The sequence below is a fragment of the Penicillium malachiteum genome (genome assembly GCF_028827825.1).
Source record: "Penicillium malachiteum strain IBT 17515 chromosome Unknown utg000003l:1.0-4950554.0:1.0-4952489.0, whole genome shotgun sequence".
Classification (NCBI taxonomy): Eukaryota; Fungi; Ascomycota; class Eurotiomycetes; order Eurotiales; family Aspergillaceae; genus Penicillium; species Penicillium malachiteum.
The window spans coordinates 4,812,042-4,831,211 of NW_026643096.1; the positions used below are offsets into that span (position 1 = coordinate 4,812,042).

General features: G+C 45.1%; 5 protein-coding genes across 5 annotated transcripts; 2 read left to right on the plus strand and 3 right to left on the minus strand.

Moving 5' to 3' along the window:
- Positions 1-533: 533 nt before the first annotated feature.
- N7483_008089 (SDR family oxidoreductase) lies at positions 534-1,517 on the plus strand (the record flags this gene model as incomplete). The annotated part of the gene is made up of 3 exons (XM_057091526.1): positions 534-826; positions 885-1,010; positions 1,079-1,517. 3 exons carry the CDS (start codon positions 534-536, stop codon positions 1,515-1,517), a joined length of 858 nt encoding a protein of 285 aa, XP_056946267.1.
- A 5,603-nt stretch (positions 1,518-7,120) lies between these two features.
- On the plus strand, positions 7,121-9,285 carry N7483_008090 (Transcriptional activator of proteases prtT; the record flags this gene model as incomplete). Its single annotated transcript, XM_057091527.1, has 5 exons — positions 7,121-7,338; positions 7,461-7,847; positions 7,898-8,311; positions 8,363-8,592; positions 8,645-9,285. The coding sequence occupies 5 exons, from the start codon at positions 7,121-7,123 to the stop codon at positions 9,283-9,285; spliced, it is 1,890 nt and encodes a 629-aa protein (XP_056946268.1).
- A 337-nt stretch (positions 9,286-9,622) lies between these two features.
- N7483_008091 (alpha-amylase) lies at positions 9,623-11,545 on the minus strand (the record flags this gene model as incomplete). Its single annotated transcript, XM_057091528.1, has 9 exons — positions 9,623-9,904; positions 9,962-10,202; positions 10,251-10,397; positions 10,451-10,613; positions 10,666-10,894; positions 10,950-11,058; positions 11,110-11,225; positions 11,281-11,319; positions 11,378-11,545. 9 exons carry the CDS (start codon positions 11,543-11,545, stop codon positions 9,623-9,625), a joined length of 1,494 nt encoding a protein of 497 aa, XP_056946269.1.
- An 885-nt stretch (positions 11,546-12,430) lies between these two features.
- Positions 12,431-15,595, minus strand: N7483_008092 (glycoside hydrolase family 31 protein; the record flags this gene model as incomplete). Its single annotated transcript, XM_057091529.1, has 4 exons — positions 12,431-14,150; positions 14,197-14,367; positions 14,427-14,834; positions 14,889-15,595. 4 exons carry the CDS (start codon positions 15,593-15,595, stop codon positions 12,431-12,433), a joined length of 3,006 nt encoding a protein of 1,001 aa, XP_056946270.1.
- An 852-nt stretch (positions 15,596-16,447) lies between these two features.
- N7483_008093 (putative RING and UBP finger domain protein) lies at positions 16,448-18,565 on the minus strand (the record flags this gene model as incomplete). Its single annotated transcript, XM_057091530.1, has 1 exon — positions 16,448-18,565. One exon carries the CDS (start codon positions 18,563-18,565, stop codon positions 16,448-16,450), a length of 2,118 nt encoding a protein of 705 aa, XP_056946271.1.
- Between the last annotated feature and the right edge of the window lie 605 nt (positions 18,566-19,170).

A 19,170-nucleotide genomic window follows, 5' to 3' on the forward strand; every position in this document is an offset into this window, starting at 1 on the left:
TACTAGGGATCGAGTCAGGGGATCTCGGAATAGTTACGGATTTAAACGCCAAACTCCGTGAGAATCGGTCACTGGCAATTATCACATCCACAAATATACCAGATGATTGGGCGTGGCTCCAATTACCGCAGAATCAATACTAGAACATGCATACTAGATGATTCAGGTCAAAGATCATTCCAAGTTGAACCTTGGAAGCCGACCGGTGCCTTGTCGTGAATCGTGATGTAATCGACAACGAACCACCATGGCCCCGCACATGTGCAGTATGGAAGAAAACAAACACATTAATGTGTTGGGACAGACTAGTATGAGAAATCTTGGACGATAGCTCAAGGAAGAGGGACATTAGGTCTTAACTCCGTTGTCCCCGTCTCTTCACTACAAAATATGCTGGTCGTTCGCTACTTTTTTCAGTTTCCCCACGCCTAAAAATACTACAGAGTGATTAGTTCTACCAGTGTAGCACGTATTCTTACGGAACGGAAACTCGCCCACCGAACCGATCAATCAAATCACACAAGTGAATTACTATGGCTGCCACTAAATTGACCTGGCTGATCACCGGCGCCTCATCAGGTTTGGGCAGGTCGATTGCCTCGCAAGCTCTTCAAGCTGGAAATAAGGTGATTGGAACCACACGCGATGTCAGCAAGGCCGAAATCACCTATCCGGAATTTTCGGCGAAGGGTGGTATTTGGATAGGCCTCGACCCTGCCCAAGATGATGCGTACGATCAATTTGCAAAGTGCTCTCGTGAGCACGACGTGGATGTTCTGGTGAACAGTGCCGGATATGCTTTCATCGGTGGTGTGGAGGATACAAGGTTTGTAACTCAGACAGTTCTGAAATATTTTACGTGGCTCTGGCTTAGCCTGATATAGTGAACAAGATGTCCGCGATCAAATGGAGGTGAACTTCTATGGGCCTCTTCGTGCTGTCCGAGCCTGTCTGCCAGTCATGCGTGAAAAAGGCTCGGGCCACATCATTCTAATCAGCAGCGGCGCCGGGTATGTGTATACCTTCATATCAAAGGCTTTAAAATTGTAGGACTGACATCGAGGTTGATACTGGTTAGATTCATTGCACGCCCTGGACGAGGGACTTATTCGGCTAGTAAATTTGGAATCGAGGCTTTTCACGAATCCCTATCCCACGAGGTCAGGACCCTCGGAATCAAAGTCCTAATTGTGGAGCCTGGGGCTTTTAAAACCCCATTTGCGACTCGTCAGGTTGTTCCTGTGGCATTTGAGAATGGCTTCAGCGACGGCTACAAGGGCACACCAGTTGAGGCGATGCTCAACATGTCTCGAAATCTTACGGTTGTTCCGGACTGGCTTAAAGGAGACCCAGAGAAAGCAGCGAAAATAATTATAAACGCTACAGTTGATGGGTATGATTATCTTCGACTGCCACTTGGAAAGGACTGTGTGGCTGCTTTGGAAACGAAGATTGGGGAGTTACAGAGAGACTTGGACGCCACACGATCAATCGCCATAACCACCGATGCTGATTGAATTGTATTTCGGATATACACAGGTCCATGATTCGAGCATGTAATTTCAAGTTTGAGATTTCTTCTCTATGGGAAATGTTCATTTGCATTCATTATTTCCCGAAACTCGGAGCTGAAAGACTTCAAATTCGTTTTTGGTGATGTAAATTATCTCAAGTCGTATACTTTAGCCTTTCTATTCAAGTCACAACCCCTCGAGTGACTCATTACGAGTACGAGTAGAGTGGAACCTTGTAATATTTGAAAGACCTCAATGTTTGCCGTCTGGCTAAAAGGTTAAAACTCAGAGCTAGATTTCATGGGCTAAAATTCAAGTTCAAACATTCGGATCTTAAAACGATACTTCATAAAATTTATTGATATAGCACTCCAACATTGGAACCAGGTTGATCCAGGCGTTCACCTGGGCATAGACTTTCAATGATCGATGGCCCTGGTCTTATCTTGTTGTACGTATCTCACTCTAGCGCATTTCGTATATATACTTGTTGGTACGTAGGGTGGAGACATTCAAATTTGACCCCTAACGCTCAAGTTATGCATGCACATGTGGCTTGAAAATATGATATTAATTCTAATCAATTGATTTAGCCGAGCTCCCCAAGCCTGAGGACCCTGGCATGCAAGGATGTAAGATTCTAGTACTACTCCAAGATCAGTTTCTGGATAATATTTGAACCGCCTCCAGCTACACAGAGCTTGAAGCTTGACGGTCTTTCTCTTATTGGTGACTCGCCTTGTTATGTTTAGGTCTTTGGTCCATTCTCAACCTTTTGGTTTCAGGTTGCCCCAACGTGTTCAAGGTTGGAAGTTACAACGGGCGTCTAACATGTACTTTTACTAGTAATAGTAATTATGCAAATGATGCTCAAATCTCCGAGTCTCTATATGTGTCTACTGGATATTATTTCCATGTTTGAAATTTATCTCTTTTGACTTTGTGTCTCGATATGCCAATCCACGGGTGGAGCTTTGGATCAGGCCTTCCACTGGAAGAGACTACCACGGGAGACGTATGTCCAGGAACATGCGTGATCGGTATTTCTTCTCCAAATCATTTGAATATTCAAATTTCAGATGTCCGATGAGGATAGTCGTCCAGTTCAGCTGACCTCTCAACTTATAGTAGATACATTATATCATCTAAAAGTCTACACGTATGAATACCGGATACTCCGAAATCTTGTGTGTACGCATGCTTCCCTACCCTTTTCAGCAAGCAGTGACGAATATTTGTTCCAGTGGCTTGCTTACTGTGGACTTAGTGAGAATGCTAAGCTTTTGCTGATGATTGGGACCGATTCTCGAAGTGGTGTAGCTTGATTGTTGAGGTCAGCTGTCTTTTCATCCCAATGTTGCATCATAAATCATCGATTTGGTCTGGCCGAGTTCTCATGTACTAGGTACATCCGAGAGTTGTGATCGTCTATCGGGATGAGAATATCACTTAGCCGATCCTATCATACTTAAGCAGTATGTCACTTGATCCTTCATTCAATTTTCATATTCAAGATCCGAGATAATCCGGATGAAGTGATGATATTGCATCTGTTTTGGAACTGGACCCAATAAAAAAAAATCCACCCATGCAATCTAAATCAAGCTTTGCAGATTCAGTGTCTTTCAATTGGTGAAGATGAGGGAATGTTGACCGGGGGTAAGTAAATGTACGGGGAGATATGAACATTCTCCGGGAGATTGGGGTACAGAGCCAAGACTAAACCTATTAATGGCAATTCTAATCTGATGAACAACCAGTGAGCTTTCATCATATCGATATGACAGCTTAGCCGATGGTAAGGTAGCTTTGCTCTAACTACTTTTGTCAAGCGAAATGAGTCACATTCCATAATGTATGTTGAATTTGACCAATGCAGTCTCTTCTCATGTCTAGCCAACTGATCTATCGGGTGTACTTGGTGACCTTCCTCAAAGAAACTAGTACCCCTCTCAGATTGAATTTGCATTTAGGCAGCGTATATCCGGTCCGAATCACATTTATATTCTTGTCTACTACCCGCACTGAGGGTGAGAACTTGAATCATGCCTGCAATCACATGTGCTCATCGAGATAAAACGCCTCTTGTCCACCTCACTCATGCCAGTGCTCTGCAACCACCTTCCCACTTCCGCAGCGCCTTCCCCCTTCAATATAGGAGAAAGTCAACAAGAAAAAAAAAGGTTCAAACAAAGCCCCAGAGGTCATCGTGATGAGAAATGAGGTAGAGAAGTCCGACACGCGCTCGGGATGAAGTTGCCAATCCCTGCTTGTTGTCAACCAGACCGGTTACAAATTCCCAAACCGGTTGCCAATTCGGATCAAAGACCCTGCGACATGATGATCTCCCGGCCCGACAGCCCAGACTAACCATTGACCGACGTCAGTATAGGTCGCACAACCCCATATACCACCGGGCCGGCGTGATCCCCGAGATCTGGACCTGTCAACAATGATACCTCATAGCGGATATGCAGTGAAACCCTGCTCCGTCGGCGATATTTGAAGGATTCTTGTGGGACCCATTTGTCATAAGTGAACAGCGAGACAGGGTATTAATACCCAGGTGCCCGTTCAGACTTCATGAAGAGTTTTATACTCAATTGCAACCCGATACCATCGACCAGCACGGGTGGATCACAGCATTGAAATGTCGACATATCTCAATGCTCATCATAGATCTGAGAGCAACACATCTGGGACATGTGGACCTTCTAGAACCCTTTTCGGTGTCTGCCGATGCCCAAGTGGACTCTGCAATGGCAATTTCAAGACTGTGCATATTTCAGACATCACGCATATCCAATCCGTTCGAATGTGTCATTCCAATGACAAATTTCTTCACTTACGACTCTCAATTGTTCCGACATCGCAACTAATACGTGGACTTTCGAAATATCCCATTTCAAAGAGAATTGGTCCTCCACTTAAGAAATTGATATCTCATTTTGGCGTTAACTAGGATCCATGGATTGATACTGAAACTGCGCCCTCTACTTGGAGTACTCTCCAGACTCTCTCTCTCCAGAGTACCGGCCCTGGATTGCAATCTGACCGGCCCGGTTCAGTCGGATATTCCAACCCAAAATGGTATGGCAATCGGCTTTTTGGCTAAGCGAGATACGCCCCCGAACAATTTTTAATAAAGCCGCTTACTACTCGAGGCATTTAATTTTGATATGAGCGGTTTGCATCGGCAACTCGAGGAGATTCATTCATGATGGCAGTCTTATCTTTGAGACATAAAGCGGACGGCGATATCCGCCTCCCTACATGAACTTTGCTTATCTTCCGCCAGAAAGTTCTTTTCTTTCTTTCACTAACCCAGAAGCAGACTGGCGAATTTTGATGATATTATTGAATGTCGTCACAAAAGCTTTTTTATTACTGGTGGCTGGACTTTTGAGCCACGGTGATTGAAGTTAATTTTCATGCATGGAAGCAGGATTATTGTTTCTGGATGCCTAGCGAACTGGACTAAAGGAAAATCTCTTATCCGCCAATGGTACAAGCCCATGGCTTGATGGCCCCCCGTCCAACCATAAAGAGGATTTTGGTTTCATGGGATTCATGATTGGAACAGATAAATCATGGATCAACCACGATTGGTGCGATCATCATGGTCTTGCCTTTTTCGAGTGCTGCATGCTTCTAAAATGATGGCCTGCATAAGCGCGAGAAATTATCTGTAAGAGTCCTCTAATATCCCAGGTGTTCCATCAATGATTTTCTTGTGATTCGATCTCTTGACCCAGGTCCCAGGACCTCTCTCACGGAGAGAAAAGGAAAGACCGAAAGAGAAGGGAGAGATGGGGGCGAAGATTTGAAGCTAATGATCCTTCCGTCTTTTTTTGTATCCACTTTGCAGCCTTTCGACCTAGACCTGCAGCTGGACTACCACCAAAATACGAATGGATGATAGGACCACTGCAACAGGCGCATTGCTTGACTTTTCTTGAACCATTACTATCAAGCTTGGCGTGATCAAGTGCAGGATTTCCCCCAAAACGTGATGAAAGGGGAATATGGGGTAATGATACCTGCCCTTTTTGGTAACATTGAATCCTTCCAAGGCTTATGGATGTTTATGGATGAATGTCTGACAATACACTTGGGCAATTCCTTTTGATTCTAACTTCAAGGTCAACGTGGACCATATTGGACGTGGACCACTAGTCAATGGCATCGCTATGATAAGTCCGAGATATTCGAACTTCAGACCGCTTCTTGACAAGTTCCCGCATCGGACCAACTAAGATTACGCTAAATCTCGAAGTGGTAGGTACCAGACCGTCTACAATTGTGTAGATTAAACCGCAATCTGCCAAAGTGGAGTCTACAGTGGGGGTGACGAATGAGCCTCGGCTGTCATGGTCTCGCCTCGCTAAACTTCAGAATGCGCGATTAAATGGATTTTGCCAAAGAAAGAAACAAAAATGAACCTATCTGGAATTCATATGAACAAGAATTGGGAGATATCTGAATACATGGAATGATAAGATCACAGAGAACTAAAGATAATGATTTCCAGCGGGGAATGCGGGATTCAATTTAACTAATGTCCACATTACGAACACTATGAAAGCACGTTTTCTTCCTATGAACCTGTGTCCTTTCCAAACGGTCGCTAAGGATAACGCTAGTTTAAGAAGTCTGCATTAGCCGGTTAACGATCCGGTGTTAGCCGGGTCTAGAAAGTTACAGAGTAACATTGCTTCCTCTTCTCTTTCATCCAATAACAGATTTATTTTGATTATTTTGAACATTATCCAGATTCCTTTCGCACATGCTAATAACTCATCCACTCCTTAATATTCCCCACTGTGATATGATATCAACCCCACTTTCTATAAATCTGTATGATCTATTGGATAATAGTTAGGGTGGCAATCGTAAAAGCATCTCGTACAAATGGCCTGAATTCGGAGATATCCGCACTAAAGTGGAAATCATCTAGAAATGCAACCCGGGTACGGAGTAAAAGTAGATCAGGGGGAGAAAAAAAGATGAAAATAAAGAAAATAATATTATTATAAAAAGAAAATAAGAAAATAAGAAAATAGAAAAGATCTGCGATAAGAAGTCTCCTAAACTCTTCCCTAACATAGATCCGATCGAGAATGGTGCCACGCCTCCCGGACCTTCTAGTCGGTTCACATCGGCATAGAAACTAGAATAGATTAGAAAGAAAAAAAAAGAACAGGGAATTATGTATCAACCCCTCTCTCTCAGTTCCAATTTTAATAGGAACCCGGCTATCATACTCTTTCTAGAAGCTCGGGATACTTTAAGATTGGTGGATGCCTTACGAATTACCCCAGGTCCGCTCTAATGAAGTGGATCATTGTACCTGCGCAGCTGGAGGGATGATATCGTCAGTAATCAGTACCTTGTCGCAATTGGCTACTGTAGCTTTTTCTCTTCTATCTGTTATAAGCCTTCCACTCTCTCCACCTTTTCTATTTTTTGAATGATCTTCATTTGAACTTGAAACCTTGGCAAAAGGGTCCAATTGATTTGACTTATTCCTCTTCTGACCTCTTCTCTACCTCTTATGATCTCTTCTGACCTTTCTATTTAAATCAAATGATCTCAAATAATTCTCAATGACTCGAACTGAACCTTCACATAGTGCCTCGTCGTGGGAGACGAAGAGCATAGCCGCGACTGATGATGGTCATCGACTTGACTCGGTCGGTCAGGATTCCCGTCCCCGTGGAAGAATTCGTCGATCAATGACTGCATGTAATACATGTCGAAAATTGAAGACTCGTTGTGATTTGGATCCTCGAGGTCATGCTTGTCGTCGTTGTCTTTCTTTGAGGTTTGTGCTGCCCAGTGCCCAGGTGGTTATTCCAATTTATGAAATGCCTAAGCCCAATGCGAATACGAATGCGAGCTTTTTTTTTTATTAAAATGTGTCAGGCTAATTTTCCCTCTGTAAAGGCTTGAATGTGAGCTACCTGAAACACCCGAGCGATATCAGGACAATGCATCAACTTGGTCCGATGCCAACGCTGCTATTCCCTCTATTGAAGAACGACTTGTATCTTTAGAACGGGGAATGGGTGAGATGATTAATCTCATGCGACAAATAGTCAATCAGCCGCATGCTGCGAGCAGTCCGATTTTCCCCACGCGAAATAACAGTATAGATGAGGCAGCGAGTGATAATGGTGCAGCATTCACTTTAAAGCCTGTTCAGTTTATTCGGGACTTGCAACTTGAGTGTTTCGGTGACAGAGACCAGTTTTCTTCTGAAAATGAGATGCTGGGAGATGTTGTCTCTCAAGGCATCGTAGATGCTAAGTTATCATTGAAACTGATTGAACTGTGAGCTTCCCCTGTGTCTGATGTAACTTGAATGTGCTAACAGATTACAGATTTGTCGATTATTTCAGTCCTTGGGTCTCAATAGATCATTCCGTAAATATTCAGCGGACAAATCCTCTTCTCTTCAATACTGCTTGTTTATTAGCCTCTCGGTATCTACCGGGAATGCCTCCAAATACTACTCATGAGATCGCCCTGCAAGTTCAGCATGCGGTCACAAAGACTCTCTGGAGAAAGTCTCCATTAACAAATGACCTGCTTCAGGCCCTTGCATTACTTTGTCTATATCCTACTTCCGGTCATAAGGAAGGATTTATGGATGCGTGGTTATTGAGCGGGATCTCAATTAACCATGCCTTGACCTCCTTTACTTTCTTGCACAGTCAACCCACCAAGGGTATTTTACCTGATGAGATGCTTCCTCAGATGCGTCTCTGGAATACATTTTGTCTAACTCATTTACAGTGAGTACTTCCAGAACATTGCCGATCCCATGATATACTAACAAAGCATAGTTCCGCATTGGGATATGGACGTACTGTTAATGTACCATCTCATTATTTCGATCATTGTTCTCGGATTTTGGATCATCCACGAGCTACACAAGAGGATGGACGAGTGGTCGCAGAGATCTCCCTCTATCGCATTGCGCTGAGAATCCAAAATCACCCCCAGCGCCTCCAGTTCGCAGAAGTTGAATATGAAGAAATTGAGCGCTGGAAGATGGAATGGGCTCATCTCCTCTGTATGTTGATCAGAATGAGCAGAATGCTGTATCCTTACTAACAAATCCACAGCTAGCGAAGGTCAATCCACTCTAGAGCTGAGTATCTGGTTCTGTCAACTTCTCCTCCACCGAACCGCCACAAGAATCCAATCCGAATCCGATCAACTCGTGTCCGAAATATGCAGCAATGCCCGTTTAATCATTTCGCGATCCATGCAAACTCGTTTCTCCGCTGCACCAGGTCTAATCGACCACGTTTATTATATTCTCGGCTACGCCGCCCTAACTCTCTGCGACTATAATCCCTCCGATTCCCTAATCGACCAAGTCCGAGCTTTCCTACTCCATCTCGCTCCGAGTAGTGATCACCTTTCATACCGTATTGCTTTTATCGTTGGTGAAGTGCAACGCAGATACTCTGAAGCTGCGACCGGTCAATCTTCCCCAACAACTCACGCCTTAAAAAGCGCCATGTTCGCTCAATCGCAACCTCCTCGCACTGAAAATTTGGATCTGACTCAGCTCATCCCTACTGCAGGTGGTATTGAGCCTGTTGTTGATAGTTATGGTGTTTTCGATCAGCTTATGCCCGCTTACGTCCCCTCTCAACCCGCTTTCTCCGCTCCTGCGATGTTTCAACAGCATCCTGCTCCTGTTCTTGGTGGTGCTATGCCTATCGGACTGGTGCCGAGGGCTCTTCATGATTTTTAGTTTCTTTCTATTTTAGTCTTTTGGTGTTGGATTTGTACATGTGGAATTTAGGATTTTTTTCTTTTTCTAGTAAATATCAATTTTGGATGGGTCAGGTGGATTATTTTGAGTTCTTTTGGTTATAATATTTGATTACTTTTTGTAATCAATCAAAAATGAAATGATCGACTTCAACATGATCTAATTTTCACTGAATAAAATGACTTGCAATAACTTGAATATCTGCAATATGGATACCTAGAGCCATGACGCGGTCAATAATTTAGTTTAATTACACTTATCTCTTAGCAAGGAAGAAGTTCAGCTAATGATTCACCGGGTTTTCACCGTAATTTAACTATGAACACAGTGTGGACCCGCTAAGCTTCGAACTGGGATACAAAATCCGCGGCTCTCCACTATTCATTGCAACTGATACATCTCCATTGTTATCAATTGTGATATTGGTGCATGTGAAAATCTCAGTCACGATGCATCCCGACTCGTAGCCTGTACCGGATAATGAAAGGGTATATTCACTTCCGCCGGTGCCTAGATTAGAGAGAATCGTAATGGTCTGGGATCCGTCGTAGCCTTTTCGCATGGCTAGCGTGTTATCGTCTTGGTAGATTGGGTAATTCTAATTTCGATTAGAAATGGGAACTTGAAGATAGAGGAACTCGGAATTGATGTGTACCTTGTATGTGATATAGTCTTCCGCTGCGTAGATAGCTTGGTTTCGAATTGCGTTTACTTGTGCGATTAGCTGGTATAACTCGCTATTAGTGTCGTATCCTGATAGCCAGACCGCTTCGCGGTTGCTAGGGACCGAGCTGCCACTGTAGTGCTGCTCTTGGCCTGCGTAAATGATTGGAATGCCGTCTGACATGATGGTGAACGTGGCTGCGTTCTTGGCAAGAGACGTATCGTCCGTGTATCTATTGTTGTTAGTATTATAAGTGGAAGGGGTTGGCAAAGGGACATACGATGCAAATCGTGGATTATCATGGTTTTCAACGAATGTGCCCAGGAGGGTAGAGTCGGAGCAGTCTAATTTTATCGTGTTGATCATATCATACAGATCACTAATGCTTCCCCTGGAGGACTCGAAGGCTCTGAGAAGGGGGTAGTACCTATTAAGTATCAGTGATGTCCATCTTTTTGCTTTGAATGAGACAGGTCATACATAGGGTAGTCAAGAACGCCATCCATGACGTCTTGATAGGGACAGACCAAGGTCGCGTCACCATTGTCAACCTCTCCGATACAGTAGACGCCAGCAGCACTTTCAAACCCAGACCAGAAATCCTTCTGGACTTCCAGTACTGAGTCAATTCGCAGACCATCAACTGAGCGAGTCATTAGTTTAGTGTACTGACTATAGAGAATGCGTTATCTTACTAGAGTAATTGGAAACGAGACCCGTAATCCAGTCATTCCACATAGTTTGGACAGTCTCAGACTTTGTATCAAGATCTGGGAGAGAGACGATCGTGTCTCCCTCCCAGCATTGCTCGACCATAGTTAGATTGGAGTAGTCGGTTATCTCGCAGTAGGAGTGGAAGTAGTCTTGCGAGTTAAAGGGGTTGAAAACACTGTAGTCTACTGCATCACCGGCACCGGCATATCCCTGTTGGGCTAGATCAGTATTATGATTTCCAGATAGTTGACTTATGAAGACTCACCATGTGATTGGTAACAACATCGACCATCAGATACATGTTCCGATCATGAAGGGCCGAGGCTAGAGACTTGAGATCGTCAGCGGTGCCATAGTTCGAATTGATGGAGTAGCTGCTTCATAGTCAGTCACCGGGTACTTCATATGATCGTGGGAATACTTACATATCCTGCTGCCAGTACCCGTGGTATGCCTCTCCATCAGCAGTCTCTTGTGAGAGTTGTTCTGTGACTGGTGTAATCCAAATGGCAGTGAATCCCATGTTTTGGATGTAATCAAGCTTAAACAGTCAGAACATAAAATTTTCAAGGGGGTATGCTAGATAAAGGGCTTACATGGTTGATGATTCCCTGCCAGGAACCACCACAGTAGACCTATGACCAGTCAGTCCTTGCCCTGTATACATCTGGACAGGTGTATGCTGTGACTTACACCCATTGATGCATCACAACTAGCAGTAGTCGAATTATCAGTCCTCGCAAATCGATCGGTGAGCATGAAATAAATCGACTGAGTGCGCCAATCCGCTGGACTTGCAGCCAAAGCTGAGGTCGTCAGGCTCACCAGCCAGGACAAGTACCAGGGAGACATGGACATCATTTTCGAATACATGTAGGGTTGCCAATGAATGTTGAAATACTCTCATGTACCATAGTCAGGAGATCCAGTGACAATGAGATGATTTATACCAATGATCCCTCAAGGTTGAATCATGGTTGTCCCTGAATCACATTATGAAACAGACTAGAATAACCCAGTTCAGATCCATCGGGAATAAGAGCCGCGTGGAGAACACCAATCAAGGAATTTGCGACCGACAAAGATCGGCGAAGAATGTGAAGGTGTAAATGATCTCCATTAAATCTCCGCCCCTGGTCACTATCAACTTTAATCAGTTCAACTTCAACTTCACCTTTTCACGTCGCGGCATAACCTTCAGGGTTAATGATGCATGATGTACAAACCCAGTGAAACGGATTTTCGATGGAACCAGCATTTAGTGGAGTCAACATCAATCATGTACACAAGTGTACGCAAGTGTATCTTAGTTGTGAAACTCTTACTCAGATCCGAATTCATTTATGTGTAGATCTGATGAAGAGTCGGAGTCGCCGATATCCGTAACTCGGAACGGACTTTCATCGGCTTCTTTGATTTTCCAAGGTGGGTGGATCGACGCAGGGCGCGTAACTAGAAACATTTAACTTGGAATTAAAGGGCGCTAGGTTTAATTCAGGGTCGTGATGGGGTTGCAATGGGGCCAAGAATGAGGTTCAATGTCGATCACTACTACTATTTGTCAATATGGATTACTACCTTATTCCTGTTGGAACTATATGGAATCAATTCTATGTAAGAGATGATCCTGTGTGTTAGACAAAATAAAATTCATTATTTGCACTGTCATAAAATGAGAAACTGCAAAGAACTTCAACGTAAACTTGAATGTAAACTCCATCACATCATTCCCTAGTCAACCTCACCTCATTGCCATATCCACCTGAACCTCAAGGGTACAGAGAAAGCCCCATTCTCGGTAAGTTTTTGCAACCCCGTAAAAAAGAGAATATGTTTGTCAGGATCGTAATCAAATGTACCAGGCGGATTCTCTCCTTCCAGTTTCACCGACAGAGTCTTCCCACTTAACAAATCTCGTCGAGGAGGGTATACACCGAGGATCGTGATATTCGCCAATTTGTTCGTCTCGTGCCAATTCCCAAGTGAATCCATGACAATATCAGATTGGCTCGCATTGAATGAGACGTATTTCGTTGCTTTCTGAAGAATATTCTCCCCGTCATCCAAGTACAATTGTCCTGATGCAGTTCCGTTCTTGCCCAAGGCAACTAGGATACTCCAGTCTGAATTTCGGGTATCGCGAATTGTTAATGCGGGCTTTTGCATCGGTATTATACTCCCGCCTCGCAAGTAGACGGGGATATGACCTAATGGTGCGGAAATGGTAGTGTTCACGCCTGCTTGTGCATTCACGAGGGTCTGGTTGTACCAGTCGTACCATATTTCTCCTTGTTTTATACCTGGGAATACACCGCGAACGTAGTTCACGCGTGGTTCGAGAACGGGGATCACCATTATCGAGGGACCAAGAAGAAATTGTGTATCAATCCCGGCGAGAGATGGGTCATCTGGGAATTCCCAGGCAAGCGCACGCATTACTGTTGATCCGGTTCTATGCGCATAGTAGAATAAAGTGTAGATATATGGGAGGATGGCGTAGCGGATGTTCATTGCTGTTTTGGATGCTTCTATCACCGAGGCCCAATGGTAGGGTTCTTGCCCGATAGTCGAGAGGTCATTGTGGTTTCGGTAGAAAGGGAAGAATGCGGATAGTTGCATCCATCGATTACATAGTTCCTCGTCTGTGTTTCCGTTGAAGCCGCAGGTATCGACACCGAACATTGGAATCCCGAAAAGAGAAAATGATAGGGCTTGTGGAATGGAAAACCACATCGAGCCCCATCTGGACCAGTTATCTCCACCCCAGTGTCCGGCCCATTGTCCTGATCCTGCGAATGTTGATCGTCCGATGATGAATGGGCGCTTTTTGGGATTCACACCGAGTATGCCCTGGTATGTGGCATTTAGAACTTGGTGACCGTAAATATTGTGCACGTCGTACTCTTTAATACCGTCAATATGAGTCGCATTAGGAGATACAGCCTTGGAAGCCAGGTCGTGACCATTTTGGACATTATTTATCACGTAGGGAGGGTAGTTGATATTTCGTACTCCTGGAGTTGGAGTCGTGTTGATATATGAAGTCCGAGCCACGGTTACTGTACCCGAGTCAGTGAGAATAGCAGCAGCTTGACTCGAAGATCCCGCGGCTGCAGATGCGGCTTCAGTTGCGTTTGTCAGCTCGAACCCCTCGGGATAATCGTAAACCACGGCTCCTTTTTCTCCTGGCAATTCAAATGGCGGATGAACAGGGTTCATAGTGCGATTACCACTTCCACAGCTTCCAACACAGAAGGAACAGACCTCGTTCATGTCGATCCAGATTCCATCAAAGGGAATCTTTTCGTGCCAAGTCACGAGCTCGTTAGTCCAAAACTCGTGCGCCTTCTCGTTATGCCAGTCCAAGTAAACAGTGTACCCGGGCCAAGCAGATCCGATATAGGTGCTGTTATCGGGATTCTTCACGAAGACATCATCCTTTGCTCCGCGGGTGTACGGTTCATACCTAATCAATTAGCCAATTGAAAGACAGGGTGTCTGGAGAGACATACGCATCAGACTCATCATGAGGGTTTGGAATGTAGAGAGCCGCGTCAACTATGGGGATATAGTGCCGGCCACCATTGTGCAATCTCTCCAAGAACTCTTCTCCTTCCTTGTAGCCGAAACGAACAGGATCGTTCTCAAAATCACGGAGCCCCTTCATATAATCGATATCATTCCTATCAGGATCAGCTCTGATGAAGACAGACAAGAATCTGGGGAGATCTGAGCTCCTCACCATAGATTCTCCAGCGGAATCTGGAATTTCTCAAAGTTGGACAACACACTCTGCATGACAGACCAGTTCTGGTACCCCCAACGACACTGATGATATCCAAAAGTGAAATACTGTTGCATAGCAGGCAGACCAATGGTATTCGCTTGATAGCTTTTTGTCACCTCTTCCTGAGAGGGACCAGCGTAAAATGTCAAGTCTACACTGCCACCGAGAGCGCGCCAGGTGAGACTCCTAGGACGAGTTAGGATCTCCTGTCCATGCACATTTCTCACAAACACCCCGTGTGAGTAGGAGACGTAGTCTTTGGATTTATCGGCCTCTTCAATTGAGACGAGGGTTTGTTGCCCATTTCCTTGGACTTCGAAGTATCGAGTATCCAGGTAGAATGGATGAGAGCCGTAGATATTGCTAAGCCACATTAGTATAACACCTGGCATCATTTGTGGAAACACCATAGCTCACCGGTCGATCGGATCAGGAACATCTGCGTTCCAAAGCGTGATTGTCAAGTTATTCAGTAATCGCGACTGTTGAATGTGCTCGCCGATGCCATAGAGATTGTAATCTTTGGGTAAAGAAGTGACAAACTCAATAAATTGATCCTCAAAGATCAGTTTAGACCCATGGGTATCGAATAGTACGTCTTGGTTCGATTTCCGAATGACCTTGAACTGGAATGAAGGTACATTGCTCCATGAGATATCGAGATCATGCTGAGCCCTCGAACCCTTCTTATCGGCTTTTGTCGTTGGTATCACATGTTCAGGAAGTAGAAACCAGGATGCATTCTCTGGAGAGATATAAGCTGGTGTGATTTTCACGGTCAATAGATCTGTGCCTAGATATTGGATGGAAAGGTCTAGCGCGTCGACGTCATTTCCATACACATTACATGGCTTGCCCGCTAGTGCCAACTTCGCTGTCAACTCCTTGTCACCGTGCTTGATATGCGAGGCTTTGTAGCCAGGACATGCAGATTGCGCGTCAATGGCTTTTGGATCGTCGATATTGGCAATTAGTGTTGCGCCCTCTTCTGCGGATAATGGAATCGTAAACTGGGAGTGTGATACGCTTTGCGGCTCTGTTAGAATCTTTTCGGGTGCTAAAACTGCGGCATAGATAGCTGGTAAGAGCCAGAAGCTAGTTAATAGCTCATTCAACTTAAACATTGTGTCGATATGCACACTGTCTACCGAGCTGAAGAGAGATAAGTTGCTAAAGGTGTTTTGAATCGGCCTGCCAGATCAGCACTTCTTATACATACCGAGATCGAAACACAGCATGAGACTGTTCCAGACTGAGAAGGAAGCCCAGAACTATTGACCAGCAAATCCATGAAAGATTCATGAAATCCGTTCAATCCCATGGGGAAAGGACATTCTTGATCCAAACGGGTAGATGCGTTGAGTGAGACGAGGATATTACTACAGTATGTGCAATGCGGATATAATCGTCATACTTTGTTTTTCACTTCAAATGTTACTATTTTATTACAATTTCGATGTAGTAAAGGATCTAGCCTTGGAACTTGTGCTCTTTGCCATGGATGACTGGACCCCGGTTTTTTCTATTACTTGTTATTGGTTGATGCTCCGATGTACTAAAACATGGCAATAAAGGGGGTATAACATGGATTTGTCGGATTGAAATCGATTTTATCTTATCAAGTCATCAATATTATGTACACGGGGAATTAATCGCAAACTTGGGGTTTCACTGGGACAATCATGAGATCTGGATAGACTTCACGGCGATTTATCATTGTTTACGGTGAATTTAGGTAAGAGGACACAACCTTGCCATTCTAGTAGATCATTCAAATGTGGAATCAGCTTGGGAAGATCCATGGCTCTTCAAGGATTTCGGGGCTCATGTTTGTGTCAATAGTAACAGTATTAGAGCTATGTATAGTGATATGGCAACATTGAATTGAATATGACATTGTCACGCTATAAGTTCAAATTCATGCAATTCATCAATCATAACTACTATACAATCATTCAATCAACATGAAATAAGAGCTAACTCTTCCCTTTCCCTTTCCCCTTATTCTTCTTCTTCTTCGCAGCCTCCGGTTCAGGAACACTAAGAGTCCCTTGTACAATATCCTCATCTTGTCCCTGTAACCGCTGTGAGCCACTAATAAAAAATGTTAAATCACGATTCTGCTCCTGCAAATCCACATTCTCCCCTTTCAGCGACTCATTCTCCTTGGATATAATATCCAATCGTTCCAATAATGACTGGTTCATTATTTTCTCTTCCCTGTAATCTTTCTCCATCTTCCGTGCTAGCGCCTCGAATTTCTCTGCCCGTTTTGATATTCTTGTATTCTCTCGCTCTAGGCCTGGTATTGTCTCACTGCGTAGAGATTCATGAGATGTCTGTAACTCTGCGAGTTGCTTCATGACGCTCTTGACGGCTGTTTCTGCTGCAGATGCTGCAGCGCTAGCTTGTGAGGCTTTGTCTGCGGCCCGCTCAACTACCTCTTCGAAGTAGGCACGTTGGCTTTCGAGTTGGCTGGTGAGTAAATGCGTATACTCCACACTCATGTTTTCGAGCTTCTCGCGTGGAACTGCATCCGCCCAATCGGGATCGAGGGCGCTGTTATCTGCGGCGGGCAGTTCAACGAGCTTGCCGTCGGTTTTACTTTGGATTATTCGGTGCACGTACGCATCGCCCACGTAGTCCCATACTCGTTGTGAGGTTAGATCCATTGCGAACGCATGCGCGCTTTGTTTCCAGTGCTCGAATGCGTGTGCGCCATCGTATCGACCGCAGCCGACTTCTCCGCAGATTAGACAGGCCCAGAGATTCTCTTCGGTGTGACAAACACTACATTCGGCTGGTTCTTTATCCGGGTCTGGGATGATGCTACCGCGTCGGAAATCATCTTGTGTATAGCGACACACTGGACATCCGCTGCCTTTCCATTTCTGAAGACATGTGCAATGGAAGACGTGTTGGCAGATTATAGTCAATAGGCCCGTCGTCTCGTCCATTCGCTCTAGACAGACTGGACAGGTGGGCAGTTCTATCAGTGCGGGAGTTGGTGGTGCAAGTGGTTTTGTAGAGAGAGTCGGTTGGCCAGGAGAGAGCGGACCAGCTTCAGTTGGAGAGAAACTTGTAGGTGAACCTGGTTCCACAACTTGGATTTCGACTGATTTCACAAATACAACGTGACATGTCTCTGGTTCCATGCTGTTGAATACCTTCCCATTCCACTCCTTCTGCCATTCAGTCGCTTTCCGCCCATTTCGGAACTTCATCAAAACCATATACCTATTTGCGCGAGGCGTTCGAATCATTCGGAAATGGCTCACATCGTCCAGTGTTTTCTCTCCCACAAATCCTAGGAAATCCGACGGCGAAAGATAGGAGGGCACGGCCAGGATACAAAGTGTGGTGCATTCATCCAGACCCTGCGAAGGCATGGATCCAGAAGAAGACGCAGTAATAGGGAACGGATAAGACTTGAGATCTGTCGAGTTCTTCCCACGAACATGCTTGGTATTCCTTGCGAGTGTCGAATCACCGGGTTGTCTCGCCGCGGCAGCAGAGCCCTTCAGGTATGAATCGTCATCGTTGCTAGTGAGGAACGGCGTCTCTTGAGAATCACGGTATAAATGCACAATCCCGATCACGCTGTCTCCGATTTCCTGGTCAAGAGGGACATAGCGACCCTTTGTGCGTGGACCGCCAAGGATATCCGTGCCGATGCCCGCGGAGACGAGATTATCGTCAGCTGTAGGGCGCCGAGCGCGATGCGAGCTGGTTTCGGGCGCGACCATATCAATACACTGAATTGAGATTGGGCCAGTACGAGGGTCGGATTGGAGGGGGCTGTGGTGCGGGGTGGTGGTGGATAGGGAGGAATTCGGTGATGTGGAGGGTGAGATGCTATCTGAAAAGGAAACGGTATGTCGCGGTCGATAGGTGAGAGTTAATTCTTTGGGATCGTGGGCTCTTGAGTTCGAGGAGTCAATTGTATTCGTTGCTGTTGCTGTTGCTGTTGCGCCCGGGGAGTGTTGGAATGGTTGGAGCGCTTCAGAGGCGGATTCGACTGCCAGTGATGAAGCGCTCGACGACAGTTTTTCTGATTGAATTTCAAAACAGAGATGATAGAAGTAAGAGGGCATCCCGGGCGATAGGCATGTCGTGACTTGTGAGCTTCTGCGTGATGCTGCTTCCAAGATTCAAGTTGATTCCCACCTGGGCATGCGATAAGGAAGCGATGATGTAAGCACCCCGGACTCTGATTTACGCCTGAGGTGTCAATTTAAGCCTGGGGGGGGGGGGGGCAAACTCACTCAAGCGGGGGAATTGTCACCAGACTTATTGGTGGCGTAGACCTGTTTTGAAAATGGACATCTAGAGCGAGTGGCGACTGCATTTTGATGCGACAATAATTTCTGTTGTCTACAGGTATACAGCCTACTGTATTGGAGTGGTGGATAGTAATATTCTAGCAATCCGGCAAGTGGAGCCAGTCAATTCATTGGTAGTAAAGTAGCACCATTAAGGTGAAGAAAAAGAATGCCCATAAAGTTAAAACTAAGGGGATAAAGAAGCCTCAGCTTCAAAGCCGACCAAACGCCATGCAGGTCATATAGGACCTATCGCAGTGGAAATCATAAAAAGCAGATCGTGACTACTGGCCGCCACGGAGACGGAGGACCAGGTGGAGAGTGGACTCCTTCTGAATGTTGTAATCAGAAAGAGTACGACCATCCTCCAGCTGCTT